Here is a 27,328-nt window from a genome sequence, read left to right as displayed (position 1 = left end):
ACTTCTGTCTGTCTGTCTTCTACATAACTCTCTTGCGTAGAACATCCTAGTCCTCCACAATATTGAGTAAATAGGCATGGCTATAGTTTTAAAGAATGCATTCTAAGGAGATGCAATATTGCATACAAGGCAAATGTGAGAATGCCAAGCAGAAGCCCTTTGGAATCTGCTATTTAAAAATAGCAAGAACCATTTATAATTAATACATTTTAAGTGTCTATATACAGCAAACTGAAGTTCTGGAAAGGCTTCTTTTCTTACAGAGGCAAAATATTCTTCCTACTTAGCCTCAGGCAACCTTATTGTCAAGCGTTCAGAATTTGTGGTACTTAATGACCTCTTAACCTTGCAGAAAAGTTAGATTTACCCAAAAACAGAATCCTTTATTTGAAAAGAGCATGTTGGGGTATCATCTTCCTCATCTTCAGTAAAGATTCTATTTCTAATGATGCAAAACCGACTTTATTGTCTGTATCATTTGCCTCCCTACCACGATGAATCAGTGATAATTATAGGTTAAGGATTCGGTTCTTTTTCTCATAGTTTATTCTAGAGGCTTCTAATTGTTGGTGGGTTTACAGTATGCTTGTCTCAAGTTCTATCTGTTAATAAATAGATCTGTGGGAAGCCAGTGAGTATAAGGGGTAAGTGGATGGATGGTGTTCATATTCACACCCCCTCCTAAGCATTTTCCTCTCCGTATTTAAAATAAAATCACAGCTGCTTCTTGAGAGAGAAAAAAATAATGATTTGAAGTGAAATTAGCCAGAAAAGAAATTGCCAATTTAAAAATGAAAGATGTTAAATATTTCTGGATCCTCACAGGATTCCTCTTAGAAAAGGAAGCAAATCTGGATTTTAGCATCTTTTGCTTGACTTAAAAAATAACACACAAAAAAACATAACGTGATCAAATTTAAATTATACAGCTGTCAGTATTCAAACCAGAGAGTTCACAGGAGACAAGAAAAATTGCCTCTCTAATACTCGCATAATTAGGCTATCCTACATATGGAGGTTTCTTCACATTCTCTTCTCCAGTTAGAAAATGGAGTGTTGCTTGCTACTTTCTTTCTTTGTCATGAAGTGAACTAGATGCTTAAAAGCAACAAGTAGTCCATTTGGTGGCATTTTCTGACAAAATATATAAATTGTGTCCTGAAGTTATTGTTTTTAATTATCCTATTTTGACAAGAAGCAATTTTTTTTTTTTTTTTGAAAAGCAAAGCCATTCTCTGTTGGTGCATTCATTGGTTAGAACATCAGCCAATGCACTGAAGGGTCCCAGGTTTGATTCCTGGTCAAGGGAATGTACCTGGGTTGCAGGTTCAATCTCCAGCCATGTATTGGCGTGTGTGGGAGGCAATAGATGTGTCTCTCTCACATTAATGTTCCTCTTTTCCCTTCAATTCCTCCCTCCTTTCTACTCTCTCTAAAAATCAGTGTGTGTGGGGGGGAGATATCTTCGGTTGAGAGTTAACAAAAATAAAATAATAAGGAAAGAAAAGAAAAGAAAAGAAAAGCCAAATATATAAATATATATAAAAATATAAAATAATGAAACGGAGCTCTTCAATTTATTTTGAAAAATGCATGCTCTCCTTTCCATTCTGGGAGTTCAGAAGGAACAGATTTTCTATTGATTTTCTATTGCTTTACAATTGCATAATTGACTTACTTTAAATAATTAGGTAATTTGAAAAGAGGGATATTTGATCTGCTAGAGTTATCATTTCCAGCCCTCTCAAACTTTGCTGAGGCCTTGGATGAGACCTTGGGACATGAAATAAAACACACAGCCTTTTTGTTTTTATTTCATTCCTGTTGTTCTTGTTGTTTTAGGAAATGTGTTTTTCCTTTTGAAATTAAAGAATAATAGGTTTTTACAGATTCTCGTATGGTCCTTAGGCCCACTTTTAACAATGTAAGGAGAAGTGACTAACTTTTAGCAATGTAAGGAGAAGTGACAGTCAATTTTGCTTAAAGGAATGAGAAAATGAAAACATTCTCCTCACAAAAAAATTGTCAAACACCAAAAGTAGAGAATGTGGACCAAAGAATAGCTCAGTTTGAAAACAAGACTTCAAAGCATTGTTGCTCTTAATACTCTAAAGATCAAAGTCATTTTAATACCTTACTCAAATGTCAATTTTCATTTTTAACTTATGCTTTTGATTTGGTGGCATAATGCCTGACGCATAGGCCAACAAGTAGTGTTTGTTTAGTTAAAAAGAAATTTTAATACATCTCTCTTATGTCATGCATCTTTTTGTATTTTCATGATAAGCTATTTGCTTAGGAGCGTCATATCTAAAATGGAAACCACACTAATGTTCTTATAGAATCTGTACTTGTTCTGAATGGTCATGTGATCATACTAACTCTCCTGGGAAAGAATCAGTAGATATTTAAAATACTGTCTTTTATGGAGAATAGTCAGTAAGTTTTATTTCATGGAGTTTTATTAAGTTTAGCATTTATTAATGAAAAGAATATTTTTACTTTAAGTTTTTGGGAGGTTTTATGGCCTGGAAAAAAATTGTCCTATAACTTCTAAATGTGGTTGAATGAAAGAAAAAGTGTGCATTATTTCTTGGGGAGCAGTGACAGTTATTTTCCTTTCAAGGGACTTCTTTATCTTTGAGAAAGTGTGTTTTATTCTCATGCTTTGAGACTGCAAAGTGTTGACCAACCTTTTCCTCTTTGATCTTAGTGTGGCCGTCACCAGGTCCAGAGATGTGCCTTCCTTTGGACCTCCCATCCCCAAAGGGGTTACCTTCCCTAAGTCAAACGTGTTCAGGGACTTCCTTCTGGCCAAAGTGATAAACGCAGAAAACGCTGCTCACAAATCAGAGAAGTTCCGGGCCATGGCGACTCGGACGCGCCAGGAATACCTGAAGGATCTGGCCGAAAAGAATGTCACCAACACCCCTATTGACCCATCTGGTAAATTCCCGTTCATCTCCCTGGCCTCCAAGAAGAAGGAAAAGTCTAAGCCGTACCCAGGAGCTGAGCTGAGCAGCATGGGGGCCATCGTATGGGCCGTCCGCGCTAAGGACTACACCAAGGCCATGGAAATAGACTGCCTTCTTGGGGTCTCCAATGAGTTCATCGTCCTCATCGAACAGGAAACAAAGAGCGTGGTTTTCAACTGTTCCTGCAGAGACGTGATAGGGTGGACTTCAACCGACACCAGCCTCAAAATCTTCTACGAGCGAGGAGAGTGTGTCTCGGTGGAGAGTTTCACTAACAATGAGGATATCAAGGAGATTGTCAGAAGGTTGCAGGTGAGCCTTTCCTTCCATAACCCACGTGCACTTTCCCTTTGACAGAATTTCCAGGACAGACCAGAGCCAAGTCCCTGAGGCTCGTGCTTTTATCAGCTCCTCTGAAAACCCCCTTGACACTGTGAAGCAACACCACGATTACATGACATTCATTCCCCATCATTTTTTCAGAAAGAGATACAGTAGGTCAGGGGAAGACACACTTAACTGTGTGTGTTGGAAACCATGGTGTGATCCCAGCGCCTTGGTGACCTATGATGTAGCCCAGCCAGTCTGCCTCCGTTGTTGAAAAGAATTGTTTGATTGGGTATCTGGTGCCTTGAGTGTTTTTTTTTGTTTGTTTGTTGTTTGTTTTTTTAAATATATTTTATTTTTTTACAGAGAGGAAGGGAGAAAGATAGAGAGCTAGAAACGTCAATGAGAGAGAAACATCGACCAGCTGCCTCCTGCACACCCCCTACCAGGGATGTGCCCACAACCAATGTACACGCCCCTGACCGGAATCGAACCTGGGACCCTTCAGTCTGCAGACCGACTCTCTACCGCTGAGCCAAACCGGTTTCGGCTGCCTTGATTGTTTTTAAGGACAAAACAGCTAGCAGAATATGGTTTCTCTGGGCTGCCAGCTCCCTGTGGGTCTCTGTTAGAGGTTTCCTTGTCACTTCAGTGAAGCTATTGAGGTCCTTGGATGCAACAAATATGTTCCTTTCGGCCTAATGATTGGGCCAGCGAAGGGGAAACAGCCAGACCGCTCTGTGGCTGGCGGCAGAGTATTCAGAAGCGGCCCTGTTTGCAACGTGCTGCTAGTTCGTGCCCACCACTCTCCACTTAGTCCCGCTTCATTAAACCACGCTCTTTTATTTCCTTGTCTAGTTCGTGTCAAAAGGCTGTGAGTCCGTGGAGATGACCCTGCGAAGGAATGGGCTAGGGCAGCTTGGCTTCCATGTCAACTACGAGGGCATCGTGGCCGACGTGGAGCCCTACGGCTACGCCTGGCAGGCGGGGCTGAGGCAGGGCAGCCGGCTGGTGGAGATCTGCAAGGTGGCGGTGGCCACTCTGAGCCACGAGCAGATGATCGATCTCCTGAGGACGTCCGTCACGGTGAAGGTCGTCATCATCCCCCCGCACGATGACTGCACCCCGCGGAGGTAGGTGTGCCTGGGCAGCTGGGCCTGAGGGCGCGGGGCTGGGTCTGTGGTGGAGGTCTCCCGGGGAGGAGGGAGGGGGCTGTGGGAGCACTAGGTTACATGCTACACTGCCGTTCCATCCACGGCAAGTCTGATTCAGGACAGCTCCCTCTCGGCATGTGGCGGCAGCAGCTGGAAAGAATGACTCACTTGGACCGTTCCCAGGATTTGCATCTCTCAATTTATGAAGTTGCTGTTCCAGATAGAGAAGTCTGGTAATAGCATCTCAAAACATCTTGCACCAGTAGCTGGAGAATCAGTGCACACTTCACAGTAGAAGGCGCTCAGCATCGCAAGCTGTCAGGCTTTTTTCTCTTATGTTGCATGACACTCGTTCTTAGGAATCTCTCATTTGTACCCAATTGCTGTCCAAAACTCAAAAGTGCTGTTCTGACCCGCCTCTCTCCGCCTGGAGGGCGGAACGTGACTGACCGGGCTTTCTCTTAACTGCATCCGTGTGCCAGGAATTGGCTTCCGATGAGCTGATCTTGCTCTCGGTTCTTTGGCAGTTGGTTCCAGCCTTTCCCCAAAGGGAAGCCCGGGAGCTCCCGCCCTCCCAGCTCCTGCCACACCGCAGGCAGCGCGGGTGAAGATTCAGTCTCTCAGTCTCTGGGGAGGTTTCTTGATGGAGCAAATTTAATCAACTGTTACTTTTCTCCTTTGGGCACACACATGCTATTTTTGCTAGTTTGTTTTTTTAATCTGTTAATTTGCTTTGAACTCATTATTTTCTAAGAGTTTCTCTTAATATTCATTCTTTATTGGTCCTCCTTTCCCCCTCCCCCCCAAAATATGGTCCGCACCTGCACTCTCACAGATGCATGAACCTCACGTGGTAGAATATATGAACAGTTATGATGGGTCATTGATGTCCTTTAAAAATAGGCAGCAAGGACAACCTAAATGTACTCAGGTCATCAAACCAAACATTGCAGGCCAGACTGTGATAGTATTTCTTAATACTGTTTCCCTCCTGGATGGTCTAGAGCAGCAGTCACCAACCTGTGGTCTGTGGACCACTAGTGGTCCATGAATTCCGAAAGATTGGCAACCGCTGGTCTAGAGAGTACGCACCTATGTGAAAATACGGTGAAATCCCTTTGTCTGACCGCTTTAAGAAATGCTCCGTTTTGCCAGGCTGGGGTGGCTCAGTGGTTGAACATCAGCCTGTGATTACTGGTCAGTGCACATGCCTTGGTTGTGGGCTCAATCCCCAGTAGGAAGCATGTAGGGGCCAGCTGATCCGATGTTTCTCTCTCATCGATGTTTCTTTCTCTCTATCCCTCACCTTTCTCAAAAAATAAAAAAAATCAGTAACAATTTTTTTTAAAAAGAAAGAAAGAATTACTCCATTTTTGGTAACTAGATTTCTCTAGAAATCAAAATATATATTTAGAACTTTTTATTTCAGCTATATTTTTTTTTGGGGGGGGGGCGGTAAAAATTCTGAAACTCCCTTGCACATATATCCTGCCGTTGAGTGGGCCAGGTCTTCTCTAGGTTCTCAGGCACATCAGCATTGAGGGTCAGCATTCTGCTGAACTGGGACTCGAGGCGGCTCTTGGGGTGCGTCAGAAAGGCAGCGAGGGTCCTGCGAGCTCTCCAGCTGCTCTGCGCTCCTCCCTTTGGCTGTCTGTCTGCTATCCCTTGTAGATTGGTCTCTCCTGTAGATTGCCTGTTTTATTGTCTCTGAACAGGCAGCCATAAATTGGAGAAGATATCCAAGCTTTGTGACTTGTCCACTTTAATCACACACGGTACAGTTATCGCTGCTGGTCTGAGGACTAATCTCCTCAAAAGGAAGCCTGGGGGTGTTTGCTCAGAGATCTTTCCCCTGGTTTCTAGTCCCCAGTTTGTATTGGGGGCAGGAGAGGGGAGCGGGTGTGTGAGGAAGCAGGTTGGAGCGGGAACATTGCTGGCATGGGTTGTGGATAGTGACTAGAAAGATGGGTCCATGATAGGAGGTGGCTATGTACTGTTACATACCAGGCTAGCTATGCCTTCTGTGGTGCGTTGGCAAAACAACATTGGCTGCGTATTTAATATGCCAAGTCCTGAAGAGCACTTTCACGTGGATTAGTGCATTTAGTCTTTATAACAACCTTGTGAGGTAGTACCATTAATATTTTTTCTATTTAAAGGAAACAAAGACTCAGAAAGGTTAGTAATGTCCTAAGGTCATCATTAAGTTTTACTTGCAAATCCAAGCTTTTAATTGCTACTTGTATGCTCGGGGTACAAACCCCACACACCAGGATAAGCAGGGACTTGTGGGTGACCTGGCTTTCTGTGGAGGAAGAGTCTTGGTTTGGAACATTTGCTAATTCCTGTGGTGTAAGTACTCCCATTGCAGCCAGTTTTAAGCTATTTACTTGACCCCACTGAATGCAGAGTTGGGATACAGGCTCACAGTTCACACTTGCAAACCAGGACAGCGGCTCCCACCCACCCTGAATGAATAAGCCGTATTTGTCCCCACACTGCTTCTAAGTCACTAGTTCATCCTCTCCTAGCCTGTGAGCTCTGGTGGTGACATGACCCAGGGCATCAGGGTGCGGGGAGGGAGGGAGGCTCGGTGGAGGGTGCGCATACTGCACAGCCCACAGCCGGCTGGCCAGATGGACACTCTGCTCCTTTCACTTTCACTACAGTTCCCATCCAAAATGCCCTCAGGCCTTCTGAGCAGGTGAGATGTGGTGCCATCGATGTCTTTGCAGGACTGCAAGTCCTGCTCGCCCCACTCTCCCTTAGACCAACTTCAAAGGAGCAGTTGAAGCATTAACACCTTGCTATGATTTTTAGCAAAATGAGAGAATTCTCTTCTGTCATTTTTCTCCTTTTCCTCCGCGCTTCACACTCCCACTGCTGTTTTCCCAGCGACTAATGACTCTCTGACTAGTCACTCTCTTCTTCTCCGTCAGTTGTTACTGCAGCTCCAGCGAGAGGCAGAACAGGCCTCCCCTCCCGGCACGCTGCCCCCACTCCACCCCCTTCTCAGGGTCACTGGGTACAGCGGGAGGGGAGGGTGTGATTGTATATAATTACAAACATCAATGGATGTTCACACGGGAGAGTCATTAGTGAAGGAAAAGAAGGGGTAGGGAAAGTAAAGCAAACTGCCTGAGCCCCTCCTGTGAAATCTTCCCGCCAGCCCTACCTCCGTTAAAACCATGAGGGGAACGGGTTTGGAAAGGTCCCTAACTTGCCTAAGAGCCGGCCCAGCGCCTGCTGCTGGAGCAGATTTGGTGCTTCCCTGGAAGGCAGCGCCCTGAGTGAACTGCACTGCGGGAGGGCCCTCACCCGTCCATCCCTTCATGACCAGTGTTAACCCGTCTGCACCTCCGAATCTGTCACCTCCGCATCTTCAGCAGCCATTCTCTTGGCAAGATGGAAAATACCCAGAGAGGAATTAAACTGATGTTCTGATGGTGATCCTGGGAGTGGGGCACAGTTTTTAAAGAAAGCAATTAAGGGTCATTCAAGAGAAAGAGAGAAAAACCAACAAGTTACATAAAGGGAGCAAATTACCTTATAAATAAAAGTGGGTCACAAAGTCTTTAAAAATGCAAAAGCCAGAAGGGCAGCAGTTAGAGATCCTCTGGCTCACATCTCTGTTTTTCAGAGGCCATTACACGCTTTTCCTGAGCCAAAGTCACACACTCAGGGACCTCGCTGTCCTTAGACACCTAACTTTCAGGAGTCCAGTCTTATGATGATTTGTTCGATATCATGCTCAACTGTGTTTCTATCTGCATTTCTTAGTGCCTTACAGAAAAAGGCATCATGGGTAACAAGAAATTAAAGGAAATGGAAATAAAAAAAACTGAAGAAGCGAGTAAGGAGATAGGGTGTGTTTCAGTTTTCCATTTTGTCATCGGCTCTGCCCTGAGTAAGATGCGATGGACACTATAAGGTGAAGAAATTGGGAATTTGGAGTAGAGGTATCCTTTCGTTAGTGAGTGACCTAAGTCTCCCCAAAAGTAGATTAATCCTGTGAGTTCCAGTCCTGCCTCTGTCAGTCCTGGCTTTGTGGTCGTGGACGAATTAGCCTCCAGGCCTTCGTTCTCTCAACTGAAGAATGGGTAAAGATGTACGACTGTGGAAAGTTGTGGGGCTTGTGAGTGCGTCCATGGTGAGATCCGAGTGGTAGAGTAGTTCATCACCAGATTTCACTTGGGATGATGTAATGCAGGTCCTTTTAGAACATTCTTGCGTGTCGTTAGAAGCCAGCTGTCACCTTTGTTCTTCAGTGTACTGCTCATTTCTGGTTCACCTCTTGTCGTTCTTGTATATAGAGGGCAATGAGTGATGGGAAGGAAGTGTGTACTCCGCCTGCCTTGGGAGGCAGTAGAAATGGCAGAATGGTTGGGTGTAGCTCCTGGAAGCTTTGTCTTCATTCTCTATGAATGAATCCTCACTCCCTGCCTAGGCCTTGTCAGACCACATCCTCTAATTGTAGGGTATGCAGGTCTCTAGTTGTCTGTTAAGAGTGATGGAAATGGCCGAAACCGGTTTGGCTCAGTGGATAGAGCGTCGGCCTGTGGTCTCAAGGGTCCCAGGTTTGATTCTAGTCAAGGGCATGTGCCTTGGTTGCAGGCACATCCCCAGTAGGGGGTGTGCAAGAGGCAGCTGATCGATGATTCTCTCCCATCTATGTTTCTAACTCTCTCTTCCTCTCTGTAAAAAATAAATAAAATATATTTAAAAAAAAAAAAAAAAAAAAAAGAGTGATGGAAATGAAGACGATAGAGAGGAGAAAATCTTTGGCTAATAGGTTCTTTTAACCAGATTTAGTATTAAGTATTATGCCGCTTCAAAGACTGTTTCAAAGAGTGTTTGAGCTAGAAGAAAGCTTAGGGACTATCAATCTCAAAACTTCATTTTACAAAGAAACCAAGCCCCCCCCAAATGAAAGCAGCTTGTCTGTTGTACATTGCATCATTATGGTTTCTGTGTCATTATTTACTAACCTCTGCTTGATGCAGTGCGGACTTGAAGCAGCCATTGAAGATACATGTAGAACATAGACTATCACAAAGTTAAAACTCAGTGAGGGCATCTCTGTGTGCATAGAGGGCACAGAGGAGGGGGAAATAATGGAGTAGTGTGGTCTAGGGGAAATTTTGGAAAAATAGTGTCCACAATACATGATACTAGAGTTCTATACATGTGGTGGTTCCTAGCAGCCAACAGAAAGGGCAGAGGTGATAGATCCACGGAGCATGCATGTTAAAACGGACCATTGCTGAGGAGAAGCTAAGCTGGTCCTGATGGGGAATTGAAGAGACATTTTCTATGGGTTGCCGTAAATGTTATTAATATTCTTTTGATGAGCTACATTATTACATTATATTTGCAGACCCAGAACACTAAATACTACATCAGATACCATATTTAGTTAAAAATTGAAGATTTCAAACCATACTACAGTAATACCTCTATGAACAGTCCCCCCAAAAAATGTTGCAGTGGAATATTTATGTCAGAAATCTCAGCCTTAAAGCTGAAATTTATATCAAAGCCTAAGGTAATATTTCCTCATTAGAGAAAACGGTTTATTGCATAAGTTATTAACTGCTAAAGGTAATGTCAGATGTTTTCTAAAGCAATGTTTTACAAGCTGCAGATTACAACTCTCAAGTAGATTTTGAAATCGATGTAAGAGGTCACACCTGATGTATTTTTTTTTGTTTTTTAATGAAATGTAGCAAAGGGGAGCTGTCGGAGGAAGAGTGTTTGTGTGAGTCTGTATTGGTGTTCATGCTGTATCACAATGTGAAAGGTATTTCTTACTGGGATTGTGGTCCAAAAAGTTTGAAAGCCGTTGTCATTAAGGCATACTAGGTGTACCGGTTAATAATGCGGATTATTTTTTCAATAGATGGAGTTACACACATGTTGATATATATATGCGATTTGATATGTATGCTATTTTGTTGTATTGACAACAAGCTTCAAAACTTCATATGTCAAATTTGCTGAAGGTGATAACATCATAGATATTTTTATGCTTAAAAATGTCAAATTTCATGCCAAAAAAGAGCATTTGCAGGAAGTTTTAATTCATTAGTTTATTTTGAAGAAAAGTGTTGCTGAATATTTGGGAATCTTATGGTGAACATGCTCCATCTCAAGATACTTGTGAATACTGGTTTAAACGCTTTAAAAGTGTTTATTTAGATGTAAAAAAATAATGTCCAGATCAACCGACAAAGTTTGAAGACCAACAATTACAAGCATTATTGGATAAAGATGCATGTCAAACTCAAAAACAACTTCAGAAAGATTGTTTGCTCAGCAAACGATTTCTGATCATTTACAAGCAATGGGAAAATTTTTAAAGGAAGGAAAACGGGTGCCACATCAACTGAATGAAAGACAAATGGAAAACAAAAAACTCATCAGTAAAATGTTGCTTCAACAGCATGAAAGAAAGTCTTTGCATTGAATTGTGACTGCCGATGAAAAGTGGATTTATTTTGAGAATCCCAAATGCACAAAATCATGGGTTCATCCAGGTCGACCATCATCATCAACTGCAAGGCCAAATCGCTTGGGAAAGAAGACAATGCTCTGTGATTGGTGGGATCAGGAAGGTGTGGTGTATTATGAGCTTTTAAAACCAGGTAAAATAGCTAATACTGATCGCTACTGACAACAGATAATCAATTTGAACCACGCCTTGATTGTGAAACAACCAGAATGTTCCAGAAGACACAGCAAAGTAATTTTGCTTCATGATAGCACACCATCACACACTTCAAAACCAATTAAAGACACGTTAAAAGATCTTGCCTGGGAAGTAACCCACCTGCCATATTCACCAGACCTTGCTCCTTCAGATTACCACTTGTTCCAATCAATGGCACACGCACTTTCTGAGCAGCACTTCAAAACGTACAAAGATCAACCAAAGGACTTGTATGCATGCATAAAGCCTAACCAATGGACACAGACAACAGGGGCGTGGGGGGAGGGGGGGAAGAGGCATGAGTGAGGGAGTTGGGAGGGGGCGGTAATGGGGGGATAAGGACACATAGGTAATACCTTAATCAATTAAGAAATTAAAAAAAAAAAAAAAACGTACAAAGAAGTGGAAAATTGGGTCTCTGAATAGTTTGCCTCAAAACAAGGAAAGTTCTATTGGGGCGATATCCACAAATTACCTGAAAGATGGGGAATGTGTAGCTAGCAATGGACATTACTTTGAATAAAGGACTTTTGATGTTTCTCTTAAAATCATTGTGTGTTTTTATTACAAAATTGGCGTTATTAACCGGTACACCTAGTAAAAGGGCTACTGTGAAGCCTTCGGCAGACGGTTGACCCAGGCTTTGGGGAGTCGGGGAGTGGTAAGGAAGCTCCAAGGAAAGGTGCCCATTGGATACTTGGGCTAAGACAGGGGAGGGCAAGAACCCAGCCAACACAGGTGCTCTCAAAAGCAGCACTTTCAGGAGCCAGGACTGTCACGGAGATGGGGGGTGGGAGTGTACACTGGGGTTATGTGTGAGATACATGGACAAGATCGTGAAAAGAAGTCCCCTTCCACTGTGCTTATTCTTACGCCAACATGAGCCCTTCCCCAAATCAAGACCAGGCCTTCAGCTGGGTGCCCTTCGGACCTGCTCTGTCCAGCACGGAGCCAAGAATCACCCCCCACAGAGCTCTTGAAACATGGTTGGTCCCAAACATGGTTACATCCGTGTTGTGAATGTAAAAGACACCAAATTTAGAAGAATGTAAAAATCTCAATAGTTTTTAATATGAGTCTATTGATTATATGTTGAAATTGTAGCATTTTGGACATACTGGGTTAAATTAAATTTTACCTGTTTTATTTTCCTTTTTTAATGTACTAAACTTTTTAAAAGGATATAAGTGGCTTGGACTTGCCATGGGTTACTCTGAAGTGCCTCTCAAGGGCTGTTTCAGGATCACCCTAACCTCCTTTTTACATCTGCCCACCTATTCCTCAGTCTTTGACATTCCTGTAAGAAAGAAAGAAAATTTTTTTTTCACTTAATGATGAAATCCGGGTGCCCAGTTTGAGTTAATGCTTTGGTAGGAATAGGCTTTTTTTCAGTTAATGTTTGCTTCTTTCTGGTTTGGAGTAAAGGGAATGGAAAGTGGGTTCCACATTTTCTGAGATGTGGGAGTTGGGATGGTGACACAAAAATGGGGTAAAGAACAGAAGACATTTGTGCCTGCCATTTATTTCACTACCAGGGGACAGCCCTGCTATGGGAAATTTCTGACTTTGGGGGAAAAGAAAGCCCGATTTGAAATTATGCTTCATTCCCTGGTAATCTGATACTTGCAGAATTTCTATAGTTGCCTTTTTCTTTCTCCTTCTGAACTAAATTCAGCTCTCAGTTTGGATTTCAAGATTTCTCTGCACTTAATTTTTTTACTATCAGGACACTAACATTCAAAGTTGTACATCTCAGCAGAACTCGGATGTAAAATGCCATGAGGAGTGTGTGAAGCTGACTGCTTGCTTCCCCCCATCGTAGGGCTTGCCCCCCTGCCGGTCACGCTGCCCAGGTGGCCTTCCCCCCTCAGGTCTCAGTACAGACTCTGTTCCCCATCCCCACGAGGGTGTCTTTGGCTCTCTGATTTTCAAGGACTCTGTGCCTCAAACTCAAGAGTTGGGGTTGGGCAAAGGAGAAGTGTAAGACTTCTGGGGTTCTGGTTTTCAAAAGGAAACTAATTATAGGGCCCAGTGATTAGTGAAGTATTTGATCCATTTTGGCTGTAAATGAGAACTAGCGTGGTTGCACCAACAAGGAAAAATAATATTACTTTTTCTTCTCTCTGTTCCCTCCCCCCTATAGGAGTTGCTCAGAAACCTACCGCATGCCAGTGATGGAGTACAAAATGAACGAAGGGGTTTCATACGAGTTCAAGTTTCCCTTCCGAAACAACAACAAGTGGCAGAGGAATGCCAGCAAGGGGCCTCATGGTCCTCAAGTCCCGGCCCAGGTGCAGAGTCCCATGACCTCAAGGCTGAACGCGGGGAAGGGAGACGGGAAGATGCCTCCTCCAGAGAGAGCCGCCAACATCCCGCGCAGCATCTCCAGTGACGGGCGCCCCCTGGAGCGGCGGTGAGTGTCCCTTCACAGGCTGACTCCACGTCTGTGCCCCCGACTGAGTAGCACCAGACTCACACACACTAGCTTTAGGGTCTTCCCATATTTTACTAGAAATCAAGAATCGAAACTGAGATAGATGCATGCACCAGTGGTTTTCAGAGCATGGTGGTAGCATTCCAAAGCCGTGGGATAAATGAGGATCTCTTCCCCGAATAGCACTTGGCTCCGTGTAATGTGTTTGTGCTCTGCTCTTTCATTTCCCTGTGCAGTCAACAGAAATCATTCTTGTACACTTAGCCTTGTGGGTTGGAACTCGGCAGACTCTTTGAGGTGACATTGACCGTGACATCATCTGGGACAGTCTTTGAGGATAAGTGATACAATAGCAACAGAATGAAGGTTTTTGGTTGAGTGTCTGTCACTGTGCTAATGATTGTGAGAAACAAAAGCAGCCAGTACAGCACAAACATATTTTCCACTGCTCTGTAATTTGGGAGGGGCGGGGAGAGATGGATGTGTTAAAACTTAGTCCTGAGTAAAATAAGCAAAAAGAAGAGGGATCAAGGGACTCTAGAAAGTGAGAATCCAAGGTTTGTTATTAAACAAGTCACTGTAGATTCCCTTACAAATTATAACCAGTTGGCTCTTAACAAGGATGCCCTAGCACTTTTGTCTTCAATTCACTATAAAATGCAATGCTTTGAAATAAAATCTAGGCCAAAAATTAAACCGGATTAAGTACTTTTAAAATGTAAATAAAAATTGGCTATAAAATTATAAGTTGTTAGTCCCACTTCCCTGAGCTCCTGAAAAGGGCGATTTCATTCAATTACCTGTTAGAGGAAGCCAACTTCTTTACCTCTGCCCACTGCCCTTTCCCCATCACTTCTGCTTGTCTTAAGCTCATCTCAGAGGTCAGCTAGGGAGGGATCAGAAACCCTCAGTGGGAGAAGGCTCTGCTCCTGGCGCTGCCCTGGACAGAAGGAAGGGCCCTGTGGAGCCAACATGGTCCCTGGCTCATCTGAGCAACAGGAACCAGGTCCCACAAGAACAGGGTGGCCAGGAAAGGGGTCCTAGAGATGCTGAGCCATCATTGCTTCAAATTCAGAACAGAAAGCTGGAAGTTTTAAAAATCACACTATGATGTCTTTTAACTTAGTCTGTCTTTGAGCTTCTACATAAAACATTGTTCCTTCACTACATCAGAAATACTAGGCCACTGTCTATATATATAAAAGCCTAAGCTACCATTCACCTGGTATCTATGACGCACACTGACCACCAGGAGACAGATGCTCTGGCCGGTAGGTTAGCTTGCTGCTGGGGTCTGGCTGATTGGGACTGGGTGAGACAGGCCAGACATGCCCTGGGTGAATCTGTGCAGGGGCCAGTTCAGCCCGATCCCCACAGGCCAAGCCGAGGCCAAGAGACCTCACCAGTGCACGACAGGGTGGGAGGAACCACAGGAGGACTCCAGGGGGTGTCTGGCCCGTCTCACACAGTCCCAATCAGCTGTGGAAGGACCCCACCAGTGCACGAATCTGTGCACCGGGCCTCTAGTGTATAAATAATTTAGTAAAAAACAGACAAACTAACTAAAATTAGTTGTCTTTTCAAAATTCCTCATTCCATCCTGAAGATTTGTTTACAGAGCCTCGCTATTTATCTCAAAAGAGTCCTCTTCCAGAGTGGCTGCAATTCCATCTGGACTCCTCACTTTTCATTATTTTTGAGGAGGAAAAACATCCAGGAGATCTCTGAATAAATTCTTTGTTCTGCACATTCTGCAGTTGGCTCTCTCAGAGGTGTGTGTGCACTGGAATTTATGATTTGGCCCAAATTTTGAAAGATGAACTTAGGAAACCATTGTTTAGAGAAGGATGCTATTTTCTTTCCCTCCAGAACAATCATTGGGCTTTTACAAGTGAGATTGTTTTTGTGGGTGTGTGCGTTATTTTCTTTACACAAGATTCCATGTAATACAATAGCAGAACATACTTCAATTCCACGTTGAGTTTCATTTCTGCCACAGACACTAAAGATGGTTGCTGAACATACCGGCTTCCAAAAGTGGAAATATTTTTTGTAGCTAATGATTGTCCTGTGATAGAGCAGCTTTTAGTGCTAGGCGATGCCTCACTTCCATTGCTTCCAGAGGGAGCCCTTTGGGTTCTGGAGGTTATTTATTCCTGCACTTGTGTCTGACTTTCATCTTCACTCCACCCAGAGGAAAAACAATCTCAGGGTGCTCACCATGGAAGGCTGAGACTCTAAGCTGTATAGGTGAAGTGGAAGACGTGAGGCTGCCAGTGGTTTGGGGGGAAATTTAACCTCCATTCCGTTCCCTCTCAGGCTCCTTAGTTTCAGGTATTATTAATACACTCGACTCAGATTAAAGGTCTTATGATGGAGGATGTGGGTCACTTGGAAAATCCCAGCCCTACATTTTCAAGATATCCAGGTTTTTTGGCTCATCTTCATTGTGAAGTATGTGACATTTAGATGGATATCCTTTTGCAAAAATTAAAGAGTTTGATTTCCTATCCCATCATTCCTAATTTTTATTAATACAATATTTCTCTCTTTTTTTAAGTTTTAACTTCAAGTCACAAACAGAAGGTAATAGTTGAGGAACTCTTTTGTTGCTATTTCAGGAATATCCCCAGCATAGAATAGACTTGTGACATTCCTCAGGAATACTTTGCAGATCGACAGATTCATAAAGTTTACCTCGTAATAATAATTTCTTCCATACACTATACTACAATATAGCTGACATTTTTAAGCATTTCTTATGTAGGCTTCCTAAGAACAGAACACATTGCTAAGAGATGGAAGGGACTGGTTGGGTGCTTCCTCACTCGACTCTGCCTTCATCCCAGCTCTGCTCTGGGCACCCTTTCCATTTGTACCTGGGCAGTCTCTAGAGTGTGGACCATTTAGGTGAATCACAAATAGAACGAATGACAGGTTCTGCCATAAACTGAATCTTGCCTTATGAAAACAGTGTGAGCCTAGTGTCAGGACCAAAGTGTTGCCTTCCGTGCACTAATTTTTCTCTCCCAGGTTAGGCACGTTGTGTCCAACTGTAGAAAAACCAACTGTGTGAGCGTAAGTTAGCAGCCATCTCCAGTCTACCTACTACTCTGACAAACCTGCTTCATTCACCACGACTGGGTCCAGCATGGCTGCTTTTATATGAAAATCTTCATTTACTTCCTGTAGAACCATAGTTTTTCTTGAATTGGATACAATACTCTAGACTTCATTAGGGACAATTTTTTAAAACAGTATTTGTGGAACACGTTATCATTTTCCTTTAATACCAAGGTTAGCCTTAGCCGGTTTGACTCATGGATAGAGTGTCAGCCTGCAGACCAAAGGGTGCCAGGTTGGATTCTGATCAAGGGCACGTACCTTGATTGCAAGCTCCTCCCCAGACTGGGCCCTGGTCGGGTCTTGTGCAGGAGGCAACCAATTGATGAGTTTCCCTCACGTCGATGTTTCTCTCTGTCTGTCCTCTCACATTTACTCTCCCTAAAAATCAATGGAAAAATATCCTCGGGTAAGGATTAAGAGCAATAACAAAAAATAAATACCAAGGTCAGAATTTGTATGGCATTGCAAAACGTGTTGGTGTTTGGAGTTCCCAACAATTGTTTCATTGAATTGTGTTCTCTGTATACATTAAGAGATGCAATAGGGGTAGAACACTTGTTTGCCAAAAAATAGAATAAAGTTAAATTCTCTCTGATTTAAATATATGAGCTTTACGCTCTCCAGGTGGCCTTTTGACTATGGAATTTTCTAGTATTTGTGGAGATAGTATTTATCAACAGAATTAGTTTTTGTTCAACAGAAATAGCCACTGCAATGCAATCGTTCTTTTGGCCTCAAATTTATCTAGAGTGTAAAGGAAAGACTGAAATAAAAATAGCTGGCTGAAGCATATCCACCTGTGCTGTTCATACATAATATGCAGGATAAAACCGTGATCTGTGTTAATGTGCTCTGAAAAGTTCAGCCCAGCTGGCATGGGACAGTGATTGAGCATCAACCTATGAACCAGAAGTCACAGTTCAATTCCCAGTCAGGGCACATGCCTGGGTTTCGGGCTCAATCCCCAGTGTGGAGAGTGCAGGAGACAGCTGATCGATGATTCTCTCTCATCATTGATGTTGCTATTTCTCTCTCCCTCTCCTTCCTCTCTGAAATCTATAAAAATATATTTGTAAAAATAAAAAGTCCAGCTGTTTCAGGGGTTTTGTATAGGCAACGGGCATCTTAGCATATAAAAAAATGTTCCTTTCTCTGTTTTTAGATGAAGTATTACCAGCCTTTATATAAATATTTGGTGTTGGACCTTACTGAACTAGTGCTGCTTTTGAGTTATACCAGCATGCCCTACTGTCCCCTTTCCCCACTTCATTTAGCTCTAAGTGTGTGTGTGGGGGGAGTACTTCTTCGTTTACATAGTGTTACAGAAGGCTGCATTGGCAGCCCATCCACCCCTCCTCAGCAGACACTAGCAGCCTGCAGGGCCAGAAGAGTATGCCTGTGAACATTGTTGAAACAGACTTAGAGTTCTCCTCTCAGAGAGCTGATCAGTCGTGTGCTCATCCAATCTGTATTTTTAGGAAAATGCTTTCTAAATTTATTTCATACAGGGTCTGTGCTAATTTTTACTATCATTTTCTACTTTGAGACAAAGCAAGCACCTGTGAAATCCTTCCTCTTCCTTTATTTAGACTAGGGACCTGGTGTACGAAATTCGTGCGTGAAATTCGCCCACGAAATCCGTGCATGGGTGTGGTCCCTAGGCCTGGCTGGCGAGCAAAGCACAAGTGTCTGGTTTGGAAGGGCAGGTCCCAGCTGACCTCTGGGCCCTGGGCAGCACCTGGGCTCCCGGGTGCCCACGCATGCCCCCTCTGCCTGAGTCACAGCGCCCGAGTCCCCACAAGGAGATGAGGTGAGCACAGCCGGACACAGTATGGGCCTCCCAGCTGCCCAGTGGCGCTCCATGGAAGCTGGGCGGGCAGTGCGCTCTCTCCTGGCCAGCCTTGCAGACTGGTTCCTGTGTGATTCACAGGGAGCCCAACCAGTCCCTGCAGCCCCGGCGGCTGTGGCCAGTTCACCCAAAAAGAGGCCACATGGGTGCAGTGGATGCTCCTCGTGGGCACCTGAGCAGAGGGACTGCCTCGGCACACGAGCCCTGGCATCCTGGGAGAGGGTAGTAAGGGGAGAGAGAGAGCTTGGTGGACACCCTGCATTCTCACTGCACCTCCATCCCTGTCACCCCCGCTTCAGGTAATCGCCCCCTGATGGTCAGCGCACGTCATAGGGAGCGGTTTTACTCCAGGTCAAATGACTGCCCAAGGGACCAATTTTCATATTAGGCTTTTATTATATAGGATTAGCTAAGGTTAGAAGTTTCAGGACTTGTACTTTCCAAATGCCATCCCCTTGGATCATAGTTTTACTTGATTGGTGGATCCTTAAACCATGGAACTTGGCTTCCCTGGCATTGTGCAGGCCTCAGCCCTCTGACGCCCATGTTAGTAAAGCTGGGGGACCCTCCTGCCAACTGCTTTTGCTTGTCTTCCAGACTTCACTTTTTTTTTCTTCTTTAAACCTATCTCATCACCCCAAAATTGTATGTGCCCTACAGGTTTTTTCCTCATTTTTTTAAAATCCCATGTAGTGCAATATCTTGCAATAGTTTATTTCAGTGACTTCAGCCAACATCTGTATTTGGGCAGTTCCTTAGTAGTATATGTTTTTGCCTTGATCTCTTTACTTTTTATATTCATACTAGAGGCCTGGTGCATAAAATTCATGCAAGGGGCTCAGCCCTCGCAGCCCTGGCTTCATCTGGAAGGTCATCCGGTCTAATTAGCATATTACGCTTTTATTATTATAGATGCCTGACTACCTACTGAACCACCTTCACTTGAATGTCACTGTGTCTCCTACAAGTCCAAGTCCAAACTGCCTTCAGTTTCTCTCCTGCCCTTCCACCACCTGTACTTCTCTCATGGCAGCCACCTTGCTGAAGGACTTTGCCTTCTACCTGAGTATCCAGAGCAGGACTAGGATTCATAATTGCTCTCCCCCCTTTACCCCTCTCCTCCCCATCTCTACACCACTTAGTTATCAAGTCCTTAGATATTGAGCTCCTCATTTTTAACCTTCCTCCTTGTCATTGCTTTGGGGACTCTCATTTCTCAGGGAGATTCTTCTGTCAAGAACATCTCTCATCCCTCCATGCTGCATGTGCATGGAACTGTCTAATAGAAATGGAAGTCCTCCTGGAGCCATGCCTTTTCATACCATCTTCTCCTGTGAGATCCGTGTCTAACCCCAAGCATGTCCATGACTATTGCTATGTTTTCTCTCTCCTTCATGCTCTTACACCTGCTTTCTGTTCACTCTGTCCTCCATGCCCTCTCTCAGCAATGCTTCACTCTGAGAAGGCTCCTTTAATTTCTCCAAAACACTCCTCCCACCTCTGCTTAATTGCCCCTTTTGAGATTGTTCATATCACTGAAAGTCATCTTTCTTCAGAGAATGTGTTCTTCACTATAATCTTCTCTGTCCATGTTCCACCTTCAGGCAGTCTGTCTTACTCATGGTCGTATCCCAAGAGCCAGCCTCAGGTTCAGATGTTTTAACAGGCTCTCAATGCATTTTTTTTTTTAAAGATTTATTTAGTAATTAACCCAGTATGCAAAAGAACTTAAAGAAGTGGGAACAGAAGTAAATCAATTCAGGAGACAATAAATCATTGTATTATTTTTTATCTATTGTAAAATATGCATAACATAAATTTTACCATTTTGACCATTTTTAGGTGTACAGTTCTGTGGTGTATGTACACTCACATTGTTGTACAACCATTGCCATCATCCATCTCCAGAACGGTTTCATCTTCCCAGACTGAAATTCTGTATCTATTAGTCCTAACAGCCACCATTCTATTTTCTGTCTATGACTTTGACTACTGTAGGCACCTCGCATAAGGTAGCTTCATATAATAGTTGTCCTTTTGTGACTGGTTTATTTCACTTTAACATCAGGTCTTTCAAGGTTCATTCATGTTGTAGCGTGTGTCAGAATTTCCTTCCTGTGTTTGCTGGGGCTACTATAATTAAACACCATAGCAAGGTTGGGGGAAGGGCTTAAACAACAGGTTTATTTCTCACAGTTCCAGTGCCGAGGCAGGAAATCCAAGATCAAGGTGCTGGCAGATGTGGTTCTTGATGCAGAAGCTCCTCCTGGGCTGTAGGCAGCCACCCTTTTGCTGTGTCCTCACAGGGCAGAGAGCAGACTCTGGTTCTTCCTCTTCTTGTAAGGGGAGTATTCCCATCGTAGAGGCTCCACCCTCAAGACCTAATTAAGCCAATTACCTCCCAAAGGTCCCCTCCTCCTCATGCCTAATGGGGTTCGGGCTTTAACATATGAATTGGGGGTGGGGGTGTGGAGTTGGGGTTACATTCAGACCATAGCCTTCCCTTTTTCAGGCTGAGTAATACTCTAATATTCCATTGTGTATATGTAGCACATTTTGGTTATCCATTCATCTATCAATGGACACATGGGTAGATCAGTTTATTATAAAAATTAAATGATAGATAAAAGTGAAACACTCTGTAGTCAGATAAAGCTACATTTAAGTAGAACTCTAATTTTTTGGCTAAGTTTACAATCCTACTATTTTAAAAGTATATTGTGGGTAATGCTGTTTGAAATTGACTGGGTGAAATTTGAGTTGTTCCTGATTAAATTTCCTGTAAAAGGTTTTAATTTGATTGCAATTGAATTAGGAGGGGGCGGGGTTGTTATTTGTCCACCAAGTTTAGGTAGAGAAGCAGAGGGCCACGCTTGACTTAAGCTCACCGGGCTCTTAAGGCTCTTGTTTCCCCCAACTCTTCAAAGGAGCTGGCTACTCCAGCATTCACATTGCAGTTCAAGTTCAGATGATTGGCAGGCTCACATCTTTAGATTCTGGTACAAAGATGTTTCCTATTGAAGATTTAGGGCAGCCCGACTACTGGCATGGCTCAGTGGTTGAGTGTCAACATATGAACCCGGAAGTCACAGTTTGATTCCCAGTCAGGGCACATGCCTGAGTTGTGGGTTTGCAGGAGGCAGCTGATCAATGATTCTCTATCATCATTGATGTTTCTCTCTTTCTCTCTCTCTCTCTCTCTCTCTCTCTCTCTCTCTCTCTCTCTCTTGTCTTCCTCTCTCTTCCTCTCTAAAAGCAATAAAAATATATATGTTAAGAAAAAGAAAAAACGATTTAGGAAGCAGGCACAGTGGCTTAAGCTTGGCACGCCTGCCAGTCCCCTTTCTTTTCCAAGCTCCAGAGTGGCCCAGGGAAGGAGACCAAAGGGATCGGTTTGGCCCCTGCTCAGGCTCTTGAATTGCCTGTCTTTCTCAGGCCTCGAAAGTAGCTGCTGTGCGGTGCGCTCAGCCTGGGAGCGTGTCCCACTGGGCTTCCTCCCTGCAGAGCACCATGTTTTATGTGATTCCGCCAGCAAGCCCCGCAGTCCAGAGGCCTCGGTCCCCTACGTTCCAGTCCCATCCCCTGGGAATGATGGGACAGTGAAGTTCCTTATGCCTCTGCACTTCAGTGTCCCCAAGAATCAGAGTCCCTGTGAAGACTAAAGTAATGTAGTCACTCTGTGTCCAATCAGCTCTCTGCAGGCATGACACTAGGGGCTTCGAGAAGGGGAGATGCCCCGTATCACCATTGTCATTTTATAGATGCTTTTCCAAACGCAGCTCCTCGGAAGTCAAAGAGTGTGTTCAGATGGAGTCCTGGAGCCAGCAGCCGTGCTGATGAGGCGTCTGCAGCCTCATCGAGGCTGTGCCGGGGGGGGGGGGGGGGGGGGGGGGGCGGGGGGGGGCGTGTTTCCAAAGCAGGTTGGTTGTCGTCAGTGGCAGAGGCCTGGTTAACTTGCTGACCCAGAGAAGATGAATTTGGGAGGCCTGCCGCACTGAAAACAGCAATGATGAGCGGTGCAGATGCAGAGATCGTAGGGAATCCTGCAGAAACCATCGGGGCGAGTTAGGGTAGGCCTGAGAGATGATCTTGTAAAAAACCGTTTTATATATTCCGAGAAGAGCAACGAGGCAGCATGTGGTCATAGTAGCTTCTACTACTCTGCGCCCAGCAGTGGGGTCATGCCCTCCTGCCCAGCTCAAGGGAGTGCTCTGCCTCAGCCCCATCCAGGGCGGCCTGGCCTGCTCACATCTCATAGGGGGGTCTACAGACGCCCTCAGTGGCCGTAGGGCTTCCTCAAGCCTCTTCTTACCCCAACACACACTCGCACACCAGGGAAGGCCTTCTCAGAAGCTAGAGCTAACGTGTCCTGCGGTAACTCCTGCACATGGAAGAGGGAGTGAAAGTGTTGGGAATTTAAATTACTCTCTAAAACTGGATTCTGCTTTACATTTGGAATTTGAAACCACTGACATTATTCTTTCAGATTTGTTGATCGTACAACACATTTTTAAGCGTGTAGAAATTAGTGGTAATTAAGACAAATTAGTTCCCAAACCCACCCTCACAGTCATCAGTGTGAAATTTTCCCATAAGCCTCTTGTTCAGAGCTCTCGACACTGAAGGGTCTGACAAAGGCCTGCTTCCTTCTACCCCTGAGAATCCTGCAGTGAGGTGACAGCGTGGCAGTTTGGGATTTGCCTGCCATCTGTCTGTCGCAGGGGTCCTCAAACTTTTTAAAGTGGGGGCCAGATCACGGTCCCTCAGAGAGCTGGAGGGCCGGACTATATGAACTACTAATCCCTACTGTAACACCTTGGCTGCGCTCACTGCCCAAAAAACCTGGCGGGCAGGATCAGACTCCCCTGGGGGCTGCATGTGGCCCGCGGGCCGTAGTTTGAAGACCCCTGGAAGTGCTTGAGGAGGAAAGTGCGTTTAACTTCCTCTTTACCTGCAGGAGCAGTAAAGGAAATGAGAGGGCAGAGTGTCCCAGGGCTGGTCAGCAGAGCTGAGTGCATCTCTCCCGAGCATGTGTGTCTGTGGGTGGGGCGTGTGCATGCTGACCTCGGGGCTCTAGGCTGGTGGCTGCACCAAGAGGCCTAGAGACACACACAGATAGCCTTGGGCCCTCGCCCTGGACCACCGTCTTTAGGAACTGCAGGCACAGACGAACAAGGGGACATGGCCAAGGGGGTCGCCTCCTGTGCGGGTGGCCCTGCTTGCAGTGTAGGTGGAAGTTCACTATCTCCCACCAGTCTCCACCCCGGAGAGAACCAGAATCCAGCTGAATTAAACAGCCTGTAGTCTCCCAATCTATCACTTTTCTTTTTCTCTTTTGGTTTCTCGTTATCATTTTTTTAAAATGACAATGAGGCATAGTGCAGCCCTGAATCTTGGTCAGTGCTGTGTGCCTGTTAAGTAATTGAATGGGCTAGTTTGCAAATGGGACTTGATTGTATAGCACTCACAATTTCTGAAAACCAAGAGCGTTAGTACTGATAGGAAAGCATGATGCTCGTCTCTTCTCCTAGCGTAGGGCCATCATAGGAGGAGTGGAGCATGGAGACCATGCGAGGCAGATGCACGTGGGCAGCCCCTCTGACTGAGACCAGCGTGCGTGCTGTGTTTTGGCTTCTGCTTCCCTTGTTTTTGTCTGTTTGATGGGATAGGGAGTGAATTTATCTTGCTTCGTGTTTTCCAGTCTTTAAAATCCTAGTATGTCAGAAAATAAAAATAAAAATCCACTTAGCTTTTCACTAAAGATTTGGGTATCTACTTCTTTTTGTGAAATACGTGTGAATATTGGTGGAGGGTAGGACTAACCAAAGAGAACTACGCCACTGCCTGGCTGCAGAACCTCCGGTTCCCCCTGCTGCCTCACACGTGAAGTTTTTGCTTCCTCATCTTAGCATACGAGAGTGCAGCCTGCACAACCCAGTCGTCCTCACAGCATGGCCCCCGCCATTCTCCCACCCGTGTCTAGTGCTCAGGCCTAACCTGCCATCATGGTGACCTCACATTTCTGCATCCTGGCTCCCAATGGTGATGAACATCCTTTAGTTCTCTACAAGTCCCATCTCACGTGCATTTCTTCATCAGGCTTTTCCCCCTGGTTTTCCCAACAAGGTTTGACTTTAACCTGCCTGAGCCTCCACACTCCCTACTTTTGCCCTCCAGACAGTTTCATTTCACTTGTGTCTTCCTTAAAAACTATGCGTAGCTCTTATTGGACTCATGCTCTGGGCCCGGCTCTGTTCAGAGTTGTTTGTGCGAGTTTTCTGAGTTAATCTATCCAACAGCCCATCAATTTGATTGCTCTTTACCTCTTTTACAGATAAGGAGCCCAGGGAGTGAGAGATGAGACAATTTGTGCAAAGTCATAGCTGGTTAGTGGTGGGGCTGAGATTAGCATCGAGGCCATTGGGCCGGAGAGCCCTGTAGCCTTGCCACCATGCCGCGTGAATGAAATCTGCCGCCACAGGCAGAAGTGCTTGGGGAACGGGCGCCTGTGCGCTGGCGTGCTGAGGGGCCCTTCGCTGCTCCGTAGTCCGCCAGCAGTCGCACAGGCCCCCATGCTCAGAAGGGTCCATGCTGGGTGCTCAGTGCTTCGCTGTCACTGCCATGACATTTGTAATGGTATCTGAACGGGGAACCACATTTTCAATCCCGCCTGAGCCCCACAAATCATGCAGCTGGTCCTGCCTGCAGTCCATTCTTACCCTCTCTGCCCTCAGTTATCAAATTGATTGTTCTCAAGAGGCACCCAGAGAGTGCGCCAAGCTTGAAGCGATGACCCATTTATCTCAATGTGACGAGTTGCCAAGCTTTCCTAACGGTACATGAGTTATTCCTAGCTGTAAACGGCTCTTATCACCGGAGGCTCATCAGAACAGGATTTCCATGGTCCAGTCCGAAGAACCAATATGAACCATGTGGTCAGTGAGCCAGGGGTAGCTCTGCTTCTCGGCACTCACAGTAGGAAACAAGGAAAAGACCAAGGGATGATTTGTCCAAATCTGAACACAACTTCTTTAAATCTCCTCTCATTATAGCACCTTAAATCATTTCAGAAAATCTTTTCTTTCTTTCTTTTTTTTTTTTTACAAAATTCTGGGAGTATCCCTGGTTGAAAACAGGCTTTTCCTTGGTCCAGACTTGACCTTACTCACCCAGATACTGTTCCTTGGGTGAGTTGCGTTTTAATTGCCGAGTTGTGTAAAGTGCTGTGCTTAATTATAGACTCGGGCATCTAATTTGTCAGTCATTGCTGCCACTTGAAACCCTCTTGGTTGTTTTTACCACCATCTCCTGTTTGCACTCGAATTACAGAGGGTCTGCCTCTTCGGACGCAGTGCTCTCACTTTGGAGTAAAGAGCGGGAAATTGAGGCACCATTAAACCTGTACTGTATGCGACTCAGGGAAAACAATGTCAGCATCAACTACACAGATACTGAGAATTCCTTATCCATAAAGTGGTAAATGATAATCAGTCACAATCTGAGGAGTTCAGTCTCACAAGAGTCTATTAATGTTAACACCATGCATGTAGTCCTATGAATTGATCCAGGGGAAGGGTGTGGTGGAGGACAGGGGTATTTTATTAGAAATCTAGATGTTAGCAGTTCTCTTCCCTTTTTTATCCTAGTGTGAGAACACTTCTGTAAAAAATAAGGGACTGATACTGATCTTAGACCGTATCCATCCCTTCTTAAATATACATCCCTTCAACTCGTTGCTTTCATTGCAACAGAATGCATTGCCTGTAAAGGAAAGCTGCTGTGTGTCCTGCAGACTGTGGACGTGTTGTCTGTGGGCTGATGAGCATGACTTTCAGTCACTGTGTTCTTCGTACAGTCACAACGCCCTGGCATTTTATTTCTGCAGAGGGAATTAATAGAAAGCATTTAAGACAAAGTTTAACACCAGTTACTTTTAAAACATTTAGTTATTTTTTTTAAAATATATTTTATTGATTTTACACAGAGAGGAATTGAGAGGGACAGAGAGTTAGAAACGTCGATGAGAGAAACATTGACCAGCTGCCTCCTGCACACCCCCCACTGTGGATGTGCCCGCAACCAAGGTATATGCCCTTGACCGGAATTGAACCCGGGACCCTTCAGTCCGCAGGCCGACGCTCTATCCACTGAGCCAAACCGGTCCCGGCCATTTAGTTATTTCTTGGCTAAATTTGTAAATTTAAAAAATGTAAGGAAGAAAATTACTGAAATTAATGCTGAGAGGTTTTGAAATTTCCTGCAGTGACCAGAGCTGCCTTTAAAAAGATTGTTTCTTATATTCCACGGAAATAAAAGATCTCACAACCGCTGAGAGATGTGTTCATCTTAGTCCTCTTGACCTCTTTGGGCACAGACATCTAGAATTTCTCAGGCTCATTAAGACTAAGAGAAAGCACAAAGGTCTGGGTTTATCTCGAAAGGGAGGGAAGGATGTGTGATCTTGTGCTAACCCCTCACTGGTCTCAGCAATCCTTGAAATGGGGTGGTGGGAGGACAGATTCAGGAGGTCAGCATGCACTCCCGTGGGAGCCAGTTTGGGTGCAGTTTTCAAAGTGGCAGGACAGCAAGCAGCCTGACTTCCATGCGTGATAGCCGCAGGCTCTCTGGCAGAGAACGGCCAGTGCAGCAGGCGGCCCTTCCACTCCCCGCACCAGGTCTGCTCTCAGACAATATTTCTGTGATGGTATCACATTCAGAGTTTGAAATAACAGTAAAGCATCAGAAGAGAGGATA

At 44.7% G+C, this 27,328-nt stretch overlaps 1 protein-coding gene across 39 annotated transcripts in view; it reads left to right on the top strand.

Moving 5' to 3' along the window:
- The window catches only part of SIPA1L1 (signal induced proliferation associated 1 like 1), a 388,928-nt gene that overhangs the window by 311,181 nt on the left and 50,419 nt on the right, over positions 1 to 27,328 (top strand). For all 39 annotated transcript variants that reach the window (XM_084892089.1, XM_084892086.1, XM_084892109.1 and 36 more), the window contains 3 exons: positions 2,714 to 3,287; positions 4,161 to 4,435; positions 13,309 to 13,578. In XM_084892089.1, coding sequence (XP_084748215.1) covers positions 2,714 to 3,287; positions 4,161 to 4,435; positions 13,309 to 13,578 — 1,119 coding nt within the window. The remainder of the gene's footprint in view (positions 1 to 2,713; positions 3,288 to 4,160; positions 4,436 to 13,308; positions 13,579 to 27,328) is intronic.

This window comes from Pipistrellus hanaki (assembly GCF_964339955.1).
Source record: "Pipistrellus hanaki genome assembly, chromosome: 1".
NCBI lineage: Eukaryota > Metazoa > Chordata > Mammalia > Chiroptera > Vespertilionidae > Pipistrellus > Pipistrellus hanaki.
This window is presented reverse-complemented; position numbering and strand designations above follow the sequence as displayed.